This window comes from Mytilus edulis, chromosome 8 (genome assembly GCF_963676685.1).
Source record: "Mytilus edulis chromosome 8, xbMytEdul2.2, whole genome shotgun sequence".
In the NCBI taxonomy this organism is placed as follows: domain Eukaryota; kingdom Metazoa; phylum Mollusca; class Bivalvia; order Mytilida; family Mytilidae; genus Mytilus; species Mytilus edulis.
The window spans coordinates 13886644-13908854 of NC_092351.1; the positions used below are offsets into that span (position 1 = coordinate 13886644).

Below are 22211 nucleotides of genomic sequence, written 5' to 3' on the forward strand. Positions count from 1 at the left end.
TGTTCCTGTAAAATGCATAGCATTGTAAAAATGTAAATGGAAAAAGATTAACTGACACAAATATTAAAACTATTGAACCGATCATCATAAAAATGATTCTAACAGGAAGCTAATTGAACCTTTATAACTAAATTGTAACTATTCAAAACCTTAAGCAGCTACCGTAAATTATTTATCTACCAGATTACTTGATGAATTATGAACTAATTAAGAAAATTTTGAAATAGTGAACATTGTCATCATATGTGAGTCATACAAAAATATAACAAAAGAAGAGTATACTTTAACTACTCATTTTGAATATACATTGTGTAAGAAAGGATTCCAATATAAAACCAGGTGCTCCGCAGGGCGCAGCTTTATACGACCGCAGAGGTCGAACCCTGAACAGTTGGGGCAAGTATGGACAAAACATTCAAGCGTGATACAGCTCTGAATTTGGATTGTGATCAAATTTTTGACATTACATGGTTTTTTTTTACACAAAACAAATGTCAAGAATTTACAAATCAATTAAAGATTTCTTCTTCAAACTTATTTAAATCTAAAATTAAATAGTTGACACAGCATAGGTTTCTGACACAGAATGAATGTGGTCTAATGAACTTAATTTTTTTTGCCTTTGAGCAATTCACTATGCTGTTGAATATTAATCCTCTCAAAAAAATGTTTGAAGAAATTTTCTTTTTATTTATGAAATCTGAAATGAGAAAAATTTAACCCCCCCCCCCCCCCCCCATTTTTTTTCTCACATCCCCGTTTCCCTTTTTCCAAAACTGATATCAATTCAAATTTCTAATGGAGTTTGCAACAATAACTACTCTTTTAAAAACATCATAAAATATTAAAATGTAAAACAAAGTGCTTGTTATCACTGAATGGTAAAGATTAGTTGGTAGTAAAAGTGAATATACATTGTTTATTGTATAAAACAATAAAAAAAACTTCATCAGCAACATTTTATATTGGCGAATTTCAAATGAAGTTATTTACATAAAGTTATTGGCAAATAAAAATAGAAAATGACATCATAGTCATGTCTGGCCAATGTCCAACATACATTATCTAAAAACATTTTAGATAAGATAAGGAAAAAAAGCTTCATCAGCAACATTTTATATTGGGAAATTTCCAATGAAGTTATTTACATAAAGTTATTGGCAAATATAAAAATAGAAAATGACATCATAGTCATGTCTGGCAAATTTCCAACATATATTATCAACTACTATTCTATACAAAGAAAGATAACTCCAATTGAAAATTAATTGCTATTGCACAATATTGTGCAATTAGATATTTCTTGCTATTGTGCAATACTGTGCAATTGAAAATTTCTTGCTATTGCACAATACTTGATATGGAATCGTGATTTGGACCAACTTGAAAACTGGGTCATAATCAAAAATCAAAGTACATGTTAAGATAAAGCATATCAAATAAGCCCAAGAATTTAATTTTTGTTAAAATCAAACTTAGTTTAATTTTGGACCCTTTGGACCTTAATGTAGACCAATTTGGAAACTGGACCAAAAATTAAGAATCTACATACACAGTTAGATTTGGCATATCAAAGAACCCATTTATTCAATTTTTGATGAAATCAAACAAAGTTTAATTTTAGACCCCCATTTGAACCAACTTGAAAACTAGGCCAATAATTAAAAATCTAAGTACATTTTTAAATTCAGCATATCAAAAAACCCATCTTCGCTAGCCAAGGGTTACAATCCACTCCCGCTCTCTCCACATGAAATCACACAAAGTTCAATTTTGGACCCTTTGGGCCCCTTATTCCTAAACTGTTGGGACCAAAACTCCCAAAATCAAACCCAACCTTCCTTTTATGGTCATAAGCCTTGTGTTTAAATTTCATAGATTTCTATTTACTAATACTAAAGTTTTGGTGCAAAAACCAAAAATAATGCTTATTTGGGCCCCTTTTTGGCCCCTAATTCATAAACTGTTGTGACCTCAACTCCCAATAAATCCCAACCTTCCTTTTGTGGTCATAAACCTTGTGTTTAAATTTCATTGATTTCTATTTACTTATACTAAAGTTATTGTGCGAAAACCAAGAATAATGCGTATTTGGGCCCTTTTTTGGCCCTTAATTCCTAAACTGTTGAAACCAAAACTCCCAAAATCAATCCCAACCGTCCTTTTGTGGTCATAAACCTTGTGTCAAAATTTCATAGATTTCTATTCACTTAAACTAAAGTTATAGTGCGAAAACCAAGAAAATGCTTATTTGGGCCCTTTTTGGCCCCTAATTCCTAACATGTTAGGACCAAAACTCCCAAAATCAATCCAAAACTTCCTTTTGTGGTCATAAACCTTGTGTTAAAATTTCATTGATTTCTATTCATTTTTACTAAAGTTAGAGTGCGAAAACTAAAAGTATTCGGACGACGACGACGACGACGACGACGACGCCAACGTGATAGCAATATACGACCAAAAAATTAAAATTTTTGCGGTCGTATAATAATCAATGCTTGCAAATTACACAGTCCTCAGACACAGTCCTGCAACTTAAAAATAGTTTCCTCAGTTGTAATATTAAATGTCTTCTGAGATTAATTGACTTTGTACCAAAACATACATACTTGGTATACACATTTTTAACTATTTTCAAAAACACAATCATACATATTTTTATGATTACAGTAAAGCATGCATAACACAACACACTTAGTCTAATTAAAAGTACATGTACAACAGAAAATTGTATGAGCACTAATGTTTGTGTATAAGAAAAAGAAAAAAATATGTTATTTTCAAAAAAGATGGGACTTCGTATAAAATTTGAAAGACTATGATGAAAGCATACCATATCAAATAGATATTGGCATACAGGGTTAAAAAATCAAAAGTATGTAAGAAGTAATTTCAGAAATAGACTGTTATTTAAAATAGTCCAAAAGTTATATAGAATTTATTAGAATCCACAAATAGTTCATTCCACTACGCGATTGAATAATTTTGACGTTGTTGTTCAACGTATTCAACAGAGATCTACAATATATACATGTAATTATATGATATACTCGCAAAGTAAATTTACTCATAATAATTATATATATAATAAAATAAGTGCTGGCAGGAAAATATAAAAATAAACATTCCAAAGAATCATACTCATACTAGCATATCAACAGCTATTGGCAGCATTCACAGGAGGATTTGAAGGATACAGAGGGGTATCTTTTCATAAGTTTATAAAAGAAAAATCTTTAAATTGAAATCATGATAAAATGTATAAAAATCTTAAAATATTTTATCATGTTGATTATTTATTTGCATTGAACTGTTGAGAAAAACAGAACCCTTGACTTCTGTTTAGTGAGTAATGGTAAAACAACTAAACTAGCCTTAATATCTTCATAGACAATACTTTCTTTATAATTTTTCATTTAATTCCTGGGAACAATTTGCTTTACAATTTAGTGCTGTTATTAGTCAATTTAGTCTGAGTCATCAATGCGTTAAAGAAAGGTTTTTTTTTATATTTCTTTCCTTTATTTTATATTGAAGAAATAATAAATCTGTTTTGGGGACAATGACAGGGATATCAGGATTTATGTGGTCTTAGAATGCATACAACAGATAAAATAAAGGGTATGCTGATTTCCAGCTCTCTAGAGGACATATTTGTGCTAGTGAATCACGTTAAAAAAAATTGGTAAGGGAAACTAATCTGGTCTACACTGGGATTAAAAAGTTTTCTTTGTGGAGGTGGGAAAGCTTGCATGGAAGCCACATGACAACAATCAAACTGGTATGCTGTTCATTGTCCATGTCTGACTTACATTAGAACAGTTTTACGTTTCTGATATAAACCTTCACCTAAATTTTCCATAAAATACTCCCTAAAATATAAATGTCATCAAACATACTCATATGAGGTATTGAAAAACAAATGTTTACAAGATCAATGAAAAACTTATTACATCACCTGAATAAATTCTTTTATATATTTGCTTCAATAAATAACTGAACCATTTTATATTTATGTACACTGTAAACCATAGTTATTTTGTATGCCATACAAGGATATACAGCCTTTATCCTTGCCTTCTCTCCCAAGATCCTGCCCAACAGTACAAGATGTTCTAAACCCTCAGATATTGAGATGATTTGAGATTTACCTTCGACTTTTCCAATTTTTTAATGCTGCTCTATCAAATAGAGATCAGCAATTGGTGTAACATGTTACATCTGTAGTTCCCTTTAAGAATTTGGATCCTTTTTTAAATTCACTTTTAGAATTTGGATCCTTTTTTAAATTCACTTTTAGAATTTGTATCCTTTTTTAAATTCACTTTTAGAATTTGGATCCTTTTTTAAATTCACTTTTAGAATTTGGATCCTTTTTTAAATTCACTTTTATAATTTGGATCCTTTTTTATTGATAAATCATCTAGCAATGACTTGTTTTCAGTAAAATGTATACAATAGAATAAGAGAATATATATATAGCATAGCTAAGACAGCCAGCCAATAAATTACTTCAGAAGATCATATAGTGACTTCAAGATGTTGTTTGTAATTTTCTGCATTGTTGGATTGACTATACACAATATCATTTGTTATTCATATTACTGCTGATGACCTATTATCTATTCTGTATTATAGTAGTTTATATGTATAAAACCAAGTATGTGTTGTTTGTGAAACTCGTTGCTCTTTTCTGTGGTAACTGGGGTTCATATCTGAACAGTTTACCCTATCATTGTGTCTAAGATTATTTTTGTGGCTACCCAACACAACAGGGATGGTTGTGACCTTTTTTTTAAAGTTCTCAACGCAGTTTATGAAGCTTATATGCAAGTAACAAAGATTTAGTATTCCTCATTTCTAATATCATGGATTAGTTATACCAAGAGTATAAGAAAAATATTACGAGCTCATACAAAGCTATATAAACTATTGCTTGCTTTGTAAATAGCTAGAGTTAGTTTTATAGACAGAGTGAACTTTTCAATTTCAAATTTCAAAAGAGTCTTTTAAAGAGAAAATATTAAGTTTACAATACAATTTAAACCATACATGTGTTCTAAAATCTTACAAGCTGTTTATTTCTAGTTCTATCTCGTCTAGAGATTTTGCAAACTATTGTTGAATACAAAAATCTGGTATTACTCTGTTACTTGTCAGTAAAAGGCACTTTATAGCTTGCTGTTCGTTGTGAGCCAAGGCTTCGAGTTGAAGATCGTTCCTTGACCTATAATGGTTTACTTTTATAAATTGGGACTTGGATGGAGAGCTATCTCATTGGCACTCATACCAGATTTTCCTATATCTAATAGCATTAATTTGTTGATTTTACAAAATCAATGCTGATTTGAATACTTGTATATATCATCAATTTCTCTTGAATTATTCTACCCGAATTAACTACTTGTAAGAAATAAGTTATGTGTTAGAATAGCATTGCTACTGTAAAAGTCAGATGACAGTCAGAAGTAAGATATCAGAGCTTATTACAACATACTCATCTATGTGCTTGTATACTTACTTAGCTACATGCTCAACTCTGGGTAAATAAACAACAATAATTTACATGTGGCTTAACAAATTAAAATGAAATATAGATTTCTTTCCAAAGTGTATAACATAAGAGTGCTTGCCAATAGGTATTTATTTTGGATGATGATGTCCTCAACTTAAGATATTAGTCTTTAACGTTCTCTTTATCATGTTTATAGTCTTTACCTGTCTTAAATAATACATTTAAAGAATAACAGGAATCATGAACAATATGGACAGTAACCAACAGACCACACCAACACCCAAATAATACAAATATTAGGTTTGTAGGTTGGTTTTTTTTTTCATTTGAAAATTCCAGTTTGGATTTATCTGAAACTCAGCATTTAATATGCTGGTAAAATTAAAAAATGCTATCCTCTAGTGTTGAAATTGTATTGTTTAAATCTTACTCTATGACAGGAATTTCTTTTCTTGGCATCCATATATCTCCTGTCTCAGCCTCTTCTTCCTAGAAAAGATAATGCCAACAATACATGAAAACTTCCACATTTCAGCATCATTTGAAAAAGATAATAATCAATAAAGTACAAACACATCAATATTTAATTGAATGCACCATATTTTATTTACACTGGATTCAACTCTTTTTTACAAAAGCTTAACGTCAATTATGAAACCTCAAATGGATAGTTTTCATTATAAAACTTGTGTACATATACGTTTTTCTGAAGAAAATTCTTTAATTTATTCATATTTAGAAGAAGTTTACTTTATTTTCATTGCTTCCTTCCAGGAATCAATTGGAAGGAAGCAATTCCCCCGACATATTTTCCATATGCAAAGTGACCTCAGTGTGACCCATCTCGTAAAAATCCGGTGATCACAATACACATGGATGTCCTTAAAATAAACTATTATCTGAATATACATGTTAAACATGTGCTCAAATTCCGTGCTTTTTTGTCGATTGTTGACAAACAGGTAAAAATCGGTAAACTTCGGCTTCAAAACACGAATTTTAATTACCTGACCGCTTGAAAAAAAAATTGACGACTATACAAAATTTACACGAAAAAAAATATAAATTCGTGCACAGAAGACTAAGTTAATGATGTTTGCATGGATTGGTTCAAGATAATCAGAAGAACATGATTTTTCACCAGTCACTCGTTTCTTATGACTTTAAGCATTTTTTCTTGAACTATTTGTAGGTAATGACCTGACTTAATTAAGTGGGTTTTTTTTTGGTTAAGAGAGAGGGGCTGTTTGTATTGAAGTAGCTATAAATTGTTTGTAGAACTATTGTACAATTAAGTCAATTTACGAAGAAAGAAATCCACACATTTTCTTGACATTTCAATAAATTAATAATGTTTTAATTAATAAACTCAGTATACCATATTTGTCTAGCTTTTAACAGATTAATTATAAACAACAGACATGAATTGAATACTAATATAGAAACTGAATAAAAGCAGTAAACATTTAAATGTTATGGATTTTGAACTTGTTTGAATCTGACATAAATAACTTTTCATTTTCTTCTGTAAAATGTGTATTGGAAATGATCACATGACTTTAAATAGAAAAGGATATTTCCATTCTACCTTGACATTATCAAAAAGGAAGTTTCATTATTCTTTAAGTTTACAAGACAAAACCATTTATTAAATACATTTCATGTGAGTAAACATGTCAATTACCATGATAACACTAAAATATAAAATACACTACTAAATGTTAACATAGATACTGATAAGTTGACCTAAACAAAAAAAATACTTTCAGTTTACTACTTCTCCAAAAGTTTGGTTGACTATACAGAAAATCACTGAATCATGACTGGAGCAGGCTCCCTAAGTTCAACCAGAGGGATCCTCTTTACGAGAAGTTCTGGATTCGCCACTGTTATTATGGTTTTCGCGGAAAAGGGATTTCAAACAAAATAAGCACCCACGCCTTTGTCTTTATTAATGTTAATTATAATTTCACAAAACGAAATCAGTAAACAATGTTGAAATAACATTTAATTCAAACGATAATAAATCTGTCGTTTAGACATTATCTGTATATTTTTATTTAGATATAAATCATATAAAGTAATTAATACAAATTAAGTAATCTTAATCCGACATTTGGTTAGTATTAAAAAAACAAACTTTAGTGAATTGCTTTATATTTTCATTGGCATCAATTTTCGGGGATATGAGATAATTGGCTATATTGGGGAAACTTTATTTTTAGTTTCATCATTTTTATTTAAAAGATAGCTGTTTACATTGATGCCCCTGACTACTTGATTAAGGAGGGGATACATTTTTTTATGTTTCTTCTGTATGTATGATAACATCATACTATAACAACACTTTGGTTAGAAGAAAAAACTGGCTTTTCAGCAGCATTCTTTTCTCAAGACATAATTGGTGTTTTAAAAATAAAAAAACAATAATAATTGTTTTTGATTGTTCTATGGTTTTGGAATATAAGATACAGTTCAATTGACACTAAGTTGAGACTATAGTAAATGTTCCATTTGAAGTGAAAATACTGAAGTTTACAGTTTTTATCACTATGATAATTTAAACTGGAGATTGTGTTAAATTGTTCTGTTAACTACATTTATATTACAGGATGGACAGGGATGATAAGAGACGATACTTTATAGTAGGGTCTGTTATAATGGAGGTTGTAACACCATTGTTCAGAACCAGACTTGAAAGAGACTACACCAGTAAAGGACTTACAACTCTACAAGCTTTCCTCAACACGCAACCAGTAATACACATCCTGTTTCATCTACGACACAGAAATGCACGATGCTGTGTTGATGGGCAAAATTGTTATAACCATCCATCATTGCCACTAATTTATTGTCAATGGAAGCGGTTATATACAGAGAAATCTGGCCTTGCCCTTCATGATTGCCACTGCAAGTTCACAGCCAATCCTGTTCAACTAGAAGATCTAGACATCACCTTATCCAGCCTGTTTTTGTTGAACTGCAATAATCTAACACCATCTGAAGATGCTGCAGTACAGGGCTTACGACAATACAAAAATGACTACCTGAGTCATAATACCACAGGCAGAATATCACAGACAGAATACAACAGCCTTTGGACAGACCTGACAAACTTTGTCCTACAACTTGACCCTAGTAAACAAGATGACTTGATAAGAATAGAGCAAAGACCATTGGATGAGTCTTTGTGTAACAGCTACACTCTTAACCTACTGGACCTCCACAAGAAGCTTGATGAGGTAACTATCAATATGTCTGTTATTGGTAATAGATTTAAAATAACATGTGTCAATGGTGATATAAACAGAATGAGTGGAACAGCCATTCAGATTATGTCAAAGAAAAACATTGTGATTCTCATGCACCTAGATGAGCTGGATTTTTTATATTGCTGCTATTCTAAGCAGCTTACATTATCTTTTTGATTATACAAGGTGTCCCTCGTCTGTATTAATATGATCATTTAATGTCTCATTACAATGACACGGGAATGTAGGCTGACACAACATGTTTATGTCTAGAATTTATAGTTATTTCATATCTGAAAATAGTAGCTTAAAATTAATGTATGAAAAATAATTTTTCTTATATCAGGTATTAAAATAAAGATATATGTTTTTCTACATCAAATTGCTCAAATTTGACTGACTGTTTAAAAAAAGGCTGTATATGTTTTGTATGGATTAAATAAAACAATGAACCAAAGAATAGACTTATTTTGCCATTTCAATGACAATTTGCAATATATCCTGCAAGGTACTCATCAAAAACCAGTAACATTACATTTGATGTTTCTAAATATATATCTAATTAAAATATTCAAAGTATTAAAAAGGTTGATTAATGTTAAGTGTAACCAATTCCTGGTGGATTAATTAATAGTTGTGTGTCTTCGATGGCCACTGACTAATATGTCATGCATATTCCGAAAGATTCCTATACATTTGTTTTATAATGTATTTCATCTTAGGCAACATGATTTATTTTGATATATGATATTCTTTCAAATGATATGCTTCTGAGCTGAGAAACAAAAATTGTTGATAGATATTGGAAGATGTGGTGTGAGTGCCAATGAGACAACCAACTCTCCATCCAAATAACAATCTAAACAAGAGGCTCTCAAGAGCCTGAATCGCTCACCTTAATTTTTTTGCTTAAATCTTCCATCAATGATTATTTTGGGTTTTCAATTTATATAAATGGTTCTTCGATTCTGTCATATTTTCTTCAAAAGCAAAAACAAGAGTGGACACACTGAAATGTCTCGTTTGTCTCGTGTTCATAATATAATTTATGATGAAAGTATAAAAAAACATTGTATACCCCAAGCATTACATTATTGCTGTTTAAAGTTTATCTACATCTATTTTAATATTCAAGATAATAACCAAAAACAGCAAAATTTCCTTAAAATTACCAATTCAGGGGCGGCAACCCAACAACGGGTTGTCCGATTCATCTGAAAATTTCAGGGCAGATAGATCTTGACCTGAGAAACCATTTAACCTCATGTCAGATTTTGAGTTATAAGCCAAATACTGATTTTACCCCTATGTTCTATTTTGGCCATGGCGGCCATCTTGGTTGGTTGGCCGGGTCCCCGGACAAAATTTTAAACTAGTTACCCCAATGATGATTGTTGCCAAGTTTGGTTCAATTTGGCCCAGTAGTTTCAGAGGAGAAGATTTTTGTAAAAGATAACTAAGATTTACGGAAAATGGTTAAAAATTGACTATAAAGGGCCATAACTCCTAAAGGGGTCAACTGACCATTTCGGTCTGTAAACTTATTTGTAAATCTTACTTTGCTGAACATTTTTGCTGTTTACAGTTTATCTCTATCTATAATAATATTCATGATAATAACCAAAAACAGCCAAATGTCCTTAAAATTACCAATTCAGGGGCAGCAACCTATTAACGGGTTGTCCGATTCATCTGAAAATTTCAGTGCAGATAGATCTTCACCTGATAAACAATTTTACCCTGTCAGATTTGCTCTAAATGCTTTTGTGTTTGAGTTATAAGCCAAAAACTGCATTTTACCCCTATGTTCTATTTTGGCGCCCATCTTGGTTGGTTGGCTGCGTCACCGGACACATTTTTCAAACTAGGTACCCCAATGATGATTGTGGCCAAGTTTGGTTCAATTTGGCCCAGTAGTTTCAGAGGAGAAGATTTTTGTAAAAGTTAACGACGACGGACGACGATGGACGACGGACGCAAAGTGATGGGAAAAGCTCACTAAAGGGCCAGGTGAGCTAAAAAAACGAGAAACGAGAAACACATATAAATTACATAAACAAACGACAACTACTGTACATCAGATTCCTGACTTAGGACAGGTGCAAACATTTGCAGCGGGATTAAATGTTTTAATAGATCTAAACCTTCTCCCTTTTTCTGAAATAATAGCATAACATCACAACATAGAAAAACACACGATAAAATATCAATTGGCAGGCTTAACTCAATCAAAAAACGTATATAAATACACTTTTGATGTCTTTAGTATTTTTGAAAATGAATTAAATAAATGAGTAGATACGGATGAATAGAAATCAACATTATTATTGTGAATGAAAAAGAATTTTAGTAATAATTAGCTGCTGTACAGGATAATTGTGCTTTTTTATAAGTTAATAAGTTGAAACAGCTGTTTATTTCCCTGGATAATCAGTGGAATATAGTGTAATAGAGAAAATCAAGATCTAGAGAAGTTTTAACTCTCAGTGAAATTTGTATCAAGCAAGGTTTATTGAATACATATAGAATAATACATGGCAAAATCTGTATCGCATGCTGCATCACCACAAGAAACCAATATTAGTCCTGAGGGCCGAAGGTCTCGAGGGCTGAAATTGGTTCTCTTGGTGATACAGCATGCAATACAGATTTTGCCATGTATTATTCTGTTGATCATATATTTTCACAGAATCAGATTCATGGAATATCCAGTGTTCTTTTAAATCGTCCAAAATATAAGCAAGAAAAAGGAAATTATGATTTTCCTGTATTTTCAGCTGACTTTTTTTTTTTAAAGACTTCCTTATTAGCTGAATATCCACATTGTAATGTCCCCTATAACCTTATTACATTCTCAATATACTGTTAAGACCATGTATTTAAATAATTTACTAAGTAAACAATACTGTTCCATCATTTCAACTACATGTTTTAACTTAAAAAAATCAAAACTATATTACAAAGTAACAACATGACTGATTTATATCAAACTAGTTGAAATGATAGCACATTTTTTTTTTGGTGGGAACAGCAACTGGACGTCAGAGATCAAACGTTGACGTCTTTCGAATTTATTATGACGTCACGCCAGGTATGCGATACAGGGTATGCGATACAGAGTAGGTAATACAGACTTGAAAAAAAAACCTTTATCAAATATACAAAACTTCAGTGATCGGGAAGGACGTGCGCCCTGCGCCTATAGCGCATATTGACAAGAAATGGCGCATACAGTGACAAATATAAGAGCCCCCGTGGCGCACGATATTTTTCACTTCGTTTCGAAACGTTTAGATATCGTCAAATGAATTTCCGATCGTGTTCCATGCCGCCATGTGTGTGTACACAACTGTGTAATGTCCTTCAATAATAGGAGCACCTATATATTTTTGGGACGTCTCTGGTGTTTCACTATGATAATAAAACCATGCGATTTAACATGTCAGGTGTTTTCCTATTGTAATAATAGAACCATGCGGTCTAACTGTTAACCCGAAAAACGAAATTAACCATCATTCATGATATATATTTTTTTTAAAACAACTTTAAATTTGTGAAATTTGGCTAGTACAGACGAGATTTAACTCTTATAATAATCTCATTTAGTTAAACTTGCTATTATTTCGATTGAAGAACCCCAAAGACTTTTTAGGAATATAGTTTTTTGCAGAGGAAATGCCTGAAATGTCCTCTGATACAGAACGTCTGGAATAAGTATGGTATCGACGAAGACCCAAATTTAATGTAAAAAAAAACATGAACATGAACAAGACAACAGTACCAGTTAAAACATTGTAAATAAAGGTTAACTTAAATATTGTTGGGGTTGGAAGAAGTTATTTTATGTTCGTTGAAATTGAAATTAAAAAATCACAGGAACAATATCCATGATTTTATTTATGTAAAAGTAAGTACCAACACCTCTTTGCCAAAATATACTTATACTTTTTTTTTACAGAAGTCTATTCAAATGGCCCACTCATTTGACAACATGGCACATTATTTTTTAAAATGGCCCATTGAATTTATTTTTGAGGGGCCCTGGGCCCATAGTGAAAAAAAACCTTCCAGATCACTGCAAAACTGCTGTATTTTGTACTAAATATATGATAAATATTATTATATTAAAAACAAAACACTGAAAAAATCATGAAATTAAAAGGATTGCTGAAACATTGAATAAGATCTGTTGGATATTTGACCTGACTTTGTGATGGTTCAATGTTTAAGTTTAGTAGAATAAAGTGAAATAGAGTTGCAAATAGATATAAGAAGATGTGGTATGAGTGCCAATGAAACAACTCTCCATCCAAGTCACAAATACACCATTATAGGCCAAAGTACCGTATTTAACACAGGGCAAGTATGATTGTCTTTACTGAAAAAAATAGTTCCAGCTAACATAGTTTATGTTTTTACTTTATTTTCAGATGAATAATTCAATCCAAGGTATAAGATCTGACATACAAGGACAAAATGCTTACATGCAGGTAAATACATTATTACGTTTATTACCACTAAGTGTATCTTGCTGACTTTGTATCTTTAAAAAAAACGGGGGTGTAGTAATAGCCAATGAGAAAACTATTAATAAAGACAATAAATTGTCATCACAGAGATATGTCTTGCTTTTTTTTGGTAATTTCGATAATGCAAATGTTGAAATTAAAATAGCAACACTTTAACATGTAACTTTTGTAAGTTTAGCAAATATTCAAAGTCAATGAACTATGACTGAAGGTACATGGCTAAACAATCTCCATGGGATGATTTGTGCAAATGCTAATACGACTGCATATCAAATACATGTACCATTAAATTATTATATGTAGTTCCCTTTAAACAACCTAAACCCAAACTTATACATGTAAACTAAGCAAAATGTTCAAAGTCAATAAACCATAACTGAGGGGGCAGGGTTAAATAATCTTCATGGTAATGAGATATGCTAATGCTAATACAACTGCATACTAAACATCATTTAACTACCAGAAGAGGTTCCCCATAAACCAACAAAATCAAACTAAACTAATACACGACAAGAGTGCACACGCTGAAATGTCTCGCCTTCCTATACTAATCATTGATATATGTTGATAGTCCTAAGTATAAACTGTCACATAAACTTAACATTAACCAAGATAACTAAACAAAGACCAATGAACTTTGAAAATGAGGTCAAGGTCAGAGAACCATGCCAGGCAGACATGTACAGCTAACAATGCTTCTATACAACTTATATAGTTGACTCATTACTTATAGTTAAAGAAAAATAGACCAAAACACAAAAACTTAACACTGTGCAATGAACCGTGAAAATGAGGTCACGGTCAAATAAAACCTGTGCGACTGACATAAAGATCATAAAATATTTCCATACACCAAATATAGTTGACCTATGGCATATAGTATTAGATAATTAGACGAAAACTCAAAAACTTAACTTTGACCACTGAACCATAAAAATGAGGTCAAGGTCACATGACATCTGCCCGCTTCATATGTTCACCTTACAATCATTCCATACAACAAATATAGTAGACCTATTGCATATAGTATGAGAAAAACAGACCAAAACACAAAAAATTAACTATAACCACTGAACCATGAAAATGAGGTCAAGGTCAGATGACACCTGCCAGTTGGACATGTACACCTTACAGTCCTTCCATACACCGAATATACTAGCCCTATTGCTTATAGTATCTGAGATATGGACTTGACCACCAAAACTTAACCTTGTTCACTGATCCATGAAATAAGGTCGAGGTCAAGTGAAAACTGTCTGAAAGACATGAGGACCTTGCAAGGTACGCACATATCAAATATAGTTATCCTATTACTTATAATAAGAGAGAATTCAACATTACAAAAAAATTGAACTTTTTTTTCAAGTGGTCACTGAACCATGAAAATGAGGTCAAGGACATTGGATATGTGACTGACGAAAACTTCGTAACATGAAGCATCTATATACAAAGTATGAAGCATCCAGGTCTTCCACCTTCTAGAATATAAAGCTTTTAAGAAGTGAGATAACGCCGCCGCCGTAGCCGCCGCCGCCGGATCACTATCCCTATGTCGAGCTTTCTGCAACAAAAGTTGCAGGCTCGACAAAAACTAAGCAAACGTTTCAAAGTCAGTAGACCATAACTGTGGGGGCTGGGCCATATAATCTCCATGGTAATGAGATGTGCCAATACTAATATAACTGCATACCAAATATTTTTGACTCACTTAACTTATATATATAGTGGTTCACCATAAACTACTAAAACTATACCTAATCACAAACTAATACATTGTTGACAACGACACGAACGCCAACAACTCCTCTGCAGACAGAAACAGCATACCGAAGTCTTGTTTTTTCACTCTGTCGACATATCATTAGCAAGATAAAAAGTCAAAGTTGTGAACAAGTACAGAACTGTTTACAATCACATTTGTAGACTGCACTTTGTAAATACAGCTGTTTCCCTGGGGAGATATATAATAGTCATAGATATTTTGTTTTGTTAACTTATATTGGATAGGAACTGAAAATTGCATTTTAACTGGCAAATATTAGACCACTTAAAACAAATTTGCAAGGGATCCTTTCAGTGAAAAGAGTGTGGCAATCTCCTTAGACATGAGATGTTAGAATGATCATTCCTATTTGGATCAGACAGGGAGGAGCATTTGTGTACCTTTAGTTTGCCAAGAAATTTCCAACATTTCAGAACATTTTAACAACATTGCCAAACTTTCAATGTTTCTTTAATCACAGTAGCCTAATAGACATTTTATGTTGATTTTAATATATCCAATAGTATCTTTAAATCACATAATTCACAATACAATGTAAAAGCTGCATTGACTCCCCTGAAATGTGTTTTGTTTTGCACAGTTGGTATATGAACAAATCTAAGTTACTAATTTATCACTTTACAGGAGATACTTCTGTACATCAGAAAAGATGGATGTTCTTGCCAATGTGGAAACTCGGAACAACAAAGTATGTATAAATATATTAATATTATATGATAGATTTTTTCACAATAAACAATGTGTATTAATATTACAATTCTTGTCAAATATGTCTGGTACTATATTGAACAAAATATATTACTTGGACTTAAAGGACATTTGAATTCTTGTCATGATGTGAGCCTATATGTTATACATCTATATGATAGTATGCCTCCTCGTCTTTATTAACTACGTACAAACAATCCTTTATATTACACAAATGAAAATTGAAAAAAGTCTAATGAGCATTCATCCTAAAACTGCTTTTTTGTGGTATTGATTGAAAATTCTTAATACAAAATTTTTTTTTTTTATCTATTGCAACTGAGAAAGTCTATCTGTTACTGTTAATTTCTTTAGATGATCATATTTCAGATGTTTGTATGAATCAAAATACAACAATAAACAATGTGTGGTTTCTATCTTTCAGACAAAGTCCACACAAACAATAAACAATACACACTAGGACAAGATCTTTTCAAATTTCATCATCAGATCAACCAGACAGCAGAAATTTGTAACAAACTTGAAGAAATTGTAACAAATATGGTGATGATGGATGATGGTAGACTGGTGATGTGTTTACCTAGGCAGATGAGACTATTGATCTATAACACAGATGGATCACAGGTAGACAGTATAGATGCACAGGGTAAACCATTGTTTGTTACAGCAGTCAACAACTTTACAGTAGCTTTTATAATGAGGGATAGTGTGTGTATAGAGATGTATGACATACACAATAAACTCAAACTTAAATCAATATCAGTACCTGAAATGTGGTGGGCGAGTGGCATTACAACTATAAACAACAAGTTAGTTGTATGTGGTTACAGAAGTCTACTGATCATAGATTATCAGACAGGAGAGGTGATACAGACAATAAAGACAGACTGTCAGATTCTAAAGATACATGGTACTGGTGACACTATATTCTACAACAGCTATAAGTACAACATGTACAACAACAACCTGTACTGGTACAGTTATACTGATGACAGACATCACACCCTCACATTACCATCAAAACCCTGGAAGATGACTACACTACAAGATGACAGTCTGTATGTGGTGTGTAATGATGGATCAGTACAACATGTGTCATCTGATGGTAAACATTATAAACCTGTTAAAACAAATGGACTTCAAAAACTGAAATATATATTATACAATAAAATGCAAAGACAACTGGTTACAATGAATGTGTACCAGAATATAATCAATGTCTTCTATGAAATATAATGTAGTCTTTGGTATACAAAAAATTATTACATGTCCATAAAATGTTTTAAGGAATAATGTATAGTATTAATCATTATATGAATATAATATATTGACCCTTTACTTCAGGTTAATGTGATAATGGTGACATCTCAATCGATGATACCAATTCAAATGCATTTAAGAAATTGAAAGAAACATTGTAATTGTATTATACAAGAAAGGTAAATTCAATTGAATCCATATGAGATCCCTCCTTAAAAAAGTATGATTCTTAATTTCTTGGTATTAGCTGAGAGAAAAATGTTTTAGCTCTCTCCTGTTTTCTATCTAATTATTGTATAAAGATGATTATAAAAAAAAAACACTTTTAATGACAAAAATATTAAAGTATTTTTTCAGTTTTAGTTATTTTCCCATATAATTGTTACTACACTAGAAATATTGAAGAACAAAAGGTCAATATCCAAATGTCCCTTGTTGGTAAATATTACAAAGAGGACACATTTATGGACCTACATATTCAAGTTTGTTCACATCAATCCATGGATTTAGAAATAACCATTAGTACATAGTAGCCTTTTACTTGTAATCTTAATTTGCTGCTTGATTACTGCAAAGTCTTGAATCTTTAAACTGATGATTTTCTGATGCAATTATAGATACCAGTAAACAATTTTGTTATGATGTTGTAAAAACTGCTTGCAAAATTCAAATAAACATCAGTCTCATATTATTTAATTTTTTTATTTATATATTCCATATAATTATAAAAGAAGATGTGGTATAATAGCAAATGAGACAACTCTCTACAAGAGACAAAATGACACAGAAATTAACAGCTTTATTCTACCAGATAAGGCCTTCAACAATGATCAAAGCCCATACTATATAGTCAGCTATCACAAATGTAAGACAATTCAAACGAGAAAACTAACAGCCTAATTAATTTAAATGCTAAAAAAAATAAAAAAATAAAAATATGTAAGACAGCAACAAACGTCAACAACTGAATTCCAGGCTCTGACTTGGGACAGGCACATACATACAGAATGTTTAGGATATCAAGCTTATCTTGATATATTATGCTCATCATTTAAAAAAAATTCCATATTAAGGATGTACCTAGGTGAAATTAAATATAACTAAAAATTTCAAATTCATACTATAAGCTAAAAGAGCATAATTAGTGAATTAAATATAAGGATCAAAATTAGCTAAAAATTGATAGCTCCTTTTTGAGATATTTAATTTTTGGTGGAAGAAGACTTTACAAGTCTTCTGAAGGCCTATGGTGCCAGCTGCATACCTGTCAACTCACCCGTTTTTTGCGGGTGACACCCGTTATTTTCACCTCTCACCCGGGAGTTTTTCTTTACCCGGCGGGTCCCGGGAATTTCTAACATTACCCGTTTCACCCGGATTTCTGACCGGAATTGTTTCCGGTATTTAGAAGTAATACGACCTTCGGTTTTATCGGTCTTTTTCAATGTAACCAAAAGTCAAAATGTAAGACTGTTTACCTGAGCTACGTAACGATATTTTATTAGATGAACTTCCACTTTGCACTTCCCCTGAAACTGACATTGGTACATTTTGGGGAGAAATGTCCAAGTTGCATGACATTTTTCTTAACAAGCCAAGATTTTTTGTTTTGTCAAAACTTGCTAAAACATTACAGTTTTGCCAAACAGCAATGCAGACAGTGAGAGGGCATTTTCTTTAGTAAAGAAAATAGCTACAGAGTTTAGGGCTGATCTTAATAAGGATACACTGTGTGCTCTTCTTTCTTGTAAAATGAATACACATTTGCATTGCTATGAACTGAAACCAAGTGCAGTTCTTTTTAAGAATGCCAAGTCTGCTACTATGGAATATAACAATAGTCTGAAATAAACTTGTATACATGTTCTAACTGTTTCATATACATATTGACTATATAAATTATATGTAAACATATTTTTGTTCTTCAATTGAGCCCGCAAAATGTCGTTCGCGTTATGACCTGAGATTTTTTTCTCAATGCAGGTCATGACCTGACTTTTCATTTTCAGAGGTTGACAGGTATGCAGCTGTAATATCATTCAATTTCATAACAACTTCCGATTCTTGACACCAATTTTTACACATGATTAAGCATCTGAATCATTTAATTTGTAAATTATGAAAACAATCTCTATCGTAAATATATACCCTTTTATTTATATAAGTTATTAGATTTCATCTCATCTACATGAACGTTATTTGTTTACTTGTAACCAGATGTTTTTAATGTAAATATTTGTAGTACGCATGCGTGAATTTGGTATTGGGTCGACTCGCCCTGTTAACATGTTCGTCCTTGGTCTGTTCGTCCTGAGTTCTTTCGGCCATAAAGTACGTTCACCCTGTGTTCACTCTCTTTACTCTTATCAAGGACGTTTTATAATACGTCCTTGCATTTATTAAAAAACGATCAATATTAAGGGTATCGTAAAAAACCTCTAAAACAGGAATTTGTGAAAATCTTCACAAAAATATGATTGTTCCTTATTTTGTTCCCAAAGTAAAACAATCGTGTTCAGCCAATCAAATTTATCAATGTTTTTCATGATCAAATTAATAAGCCAATCAAAAACGTTTTCTCTGAAAATTATTCTAACATGCTAGATTTTGTACTTGTTATGTTTTCATCTAGTTGTAAAATCGTGAACATGGCAGGTGAATTTTCATCTGCAAGAAGCTTTTTACACAGCCTAAGGATAAAAGCATTGCTGATTGACAAAATTCAATGATGCAGTACTACCATTAAGATAATAAATTATGAGTGATATCCCTTAAATGAGGGACTGTCTCTAAAACAAGGGGTCATTTACTGTTGAAAAAAAAGAGTTTAAACTCAAAAGTGGGAAAATTCATTAGATGTGGAACAACTTTTCTAAATGAGGGTCAAATTAATAAAGAAGATATAAATTTAGAAACATCACAAAATTCTTTTGACATGTTTTGACCATTTACTACTTGATAGATGCATAGTTCTTAGGGAAAAGTTTCATCAAATAATATGAATATAAAGGTGCTCATTTTTACAGTGGGTTGTAATGTTCTTCCAATGAGGGTTTTCCAACCTGTTAAAGGTCAATCTTTTTGCATAATTCAAGATTGGAAATTTCAACAAGCATTTAATATCCTTTCACAAGAAAATTAATTCTGGTCTGCTAGCTACGTGTTCATCTTTTTTCTACTGATTTAATAACTAGAATCATGCAAACAGACTTAAGAAAAAGGCATGTAAGCATCATACAAATATGACACTTTTTCTAGACAATCCAGATTGCGCAAAATACTTCGCTAAAAATTGTAACCTTTAAAATTGTTGTCGCTCACTGAAAACCCCCATGGGAACTTTCAAAAGTTGGCATGAATATTACAAGTCTTACTATTTTTATGCTCCATTTATGGGCATTATGTTTTCAGGTCTGTTCGTCCGTCCTGCTTCAGGTTAAAGTTTATGGTAGAGGTTGTTTTTGATGAAGTTGAAGTCAAATCAACTTGAAACTTAGTACACATTACTCATGTGTTCCTTATGATATGATCTTTCTAAAGTTGATGCCAAATATAAGATTTTACCTATTTTTCCACTGAACATCGAAAATGATTGTACGGATGGGAAATCCATGTACTTATGACATATCCGCACTATCATTTTCTATGTTCAGTGGACGGTGAAAATTAGGTAAAATCTTATATTTGGCAGTAAAATTAGAAAGATCATATCATAGGAAACATTACCTTATGTTTGTATCAGTATTTTTTGGGTCTCCAATTCATAGAACGAAAATCAAGAATCTGCTTTAATTTTTTTAAGTGACTTTTTATGAGCTATTAAGTCTTATATCAAAAGATAAATGGCAGTTATGGGGCAAATATTTTACCTTGTATCGTATGGAAAAACACCAAGGAGTTCGAACATCTGACACAAATTCCAATACCTCACCTAAGTGCATTATTGTCACAAATTACAATACCTCACCTAAGTGCATTATTGTCACAAATTCCAATACCTCACCTAAGTGCATTATTGTCACAAATTCCAATACCTCACCTAAGTGCATTATTGTCACAAATTCCAATACCTCACCTAATGCATTATTGTCACAAATTCCAATACCTCAGGTGAGGTTTTGAAATAAATGTCAAATGTTCGGACGCCTTGGTGTTTTTCCATACGATAAAAGGTTAAATATTTTGCCCCATAACACCTATTTATCTTTAAACATAAGACTTAATAGCTCATAAAAGGTCATTTGACAAAATTTAAGCAGATTCTTGATTTTCTTTCTTTTGGTTTGAGACCCAAATAATACCTATGCAATAAGATAAAAGTCCGAGTCAGTCTTTTCCCGCCATATTTTATAATTCAAATATCTCAAAAAGGAACACCATGACCAATTAATATTTTAAGCTTATTTTGATTCTTTAATTATTCTCTTCCAGCTTTAAGTATCAATTTTGAATTCTTGATTTATTTAATTTTACCTAGTGTCACCTAGTAGGATATTTTGTCAACACACCTCATATGTCTAACTAGTGTAAGTTCAGAAATTTTGTATGCATTTGTTTTTCCAGTTGTTGAAAAAATAGACACATGTGCAAGATTGAATATGGTGATTACTAGGAAATGCTTTTGAAATTTAAAATTGCAAGTTTTTATCCTAAATGGCTTGTGAAACTGATCCCTTTGCAATTTTTTGCTTTAAAAAAAATTGGAATTTAAAATGTTGGTTTATATTGAAAAACTCTAATTGATTATTGATGATTAGTTATAAATAAACAAAAAAGGAGACGTGGAATGATTACAAATGACACAAAACTCTACCAGAGACCAAACGACATTGAAGTAATTGAAGGTCATCATACAGTCTTCAATAATGAGTAAACACATACTGCACAGCAAACTATATAAGGCCGAAAAAAGGGGTCAAGTTTAGTTATAACTTTTATGTTATGAAAATTTTCATGTTGGCAATAACAAATAAAGATGCTGCCGAATTACATAAATTACATAAAAGATTCAAAACCAATAACAATCTTACATTGACTAGTTCCTTTTCTTCCTTCATTGGATCTCCAATCAGATGAAAGAATCGAACACAAAAATCCTGTTCTACCAAACAAAATGGCTCCAACTAACTCAATAGTTTATCCAGTACCTACAACAACAAATCAGG

General features: G+C 31.7%; 2 protein-coding genes across 4 annotated transcripts in view; one reads left to right on the plus strand and one right to left on the minus strand.

Moving 5' to 3' along the window:
- The window catches only part of LOC139484867 (exocyst complex component 1-like), a 103673-nt gene that overhangs the window by 11234 nt on the left and 70228 nt on the right, over positions 1-22211 (minus strand). The window lies entirely within an intron of this gene.
- Positions 7068-17934, plus strand: LOC139484869 (uncharacterized). Its single transcript, XM_071268886.1, has 5 exons — positions 7068-7178; positions 8127-8757; positions 13197-13256; positions 15703-15766; positions 16211-17934. Coding segments are annotated over exons 1-5 (1569 nt in total). The 5' UTR covers positions 7068-7176; the 3' UTR covers positions 17023-17934.

Coding starts and splice junctions, on each gene's coding strand:
- LOC139484869 (XM_071268886.1), top strand. Junction 13,257..15,702: donor GACAAAATGCTTACATGCAG/GTAAATACATTA, acceptor ATCACTTTACAG/GAGATACTTCTGTACATCAG. Junction 15,767..16,210: donor TGGAAACTCGGAACAACAAA/GTATGTATAAAT, acceptor TCTATCTTTCAG/ACAAAGTCCACACAAACAAT.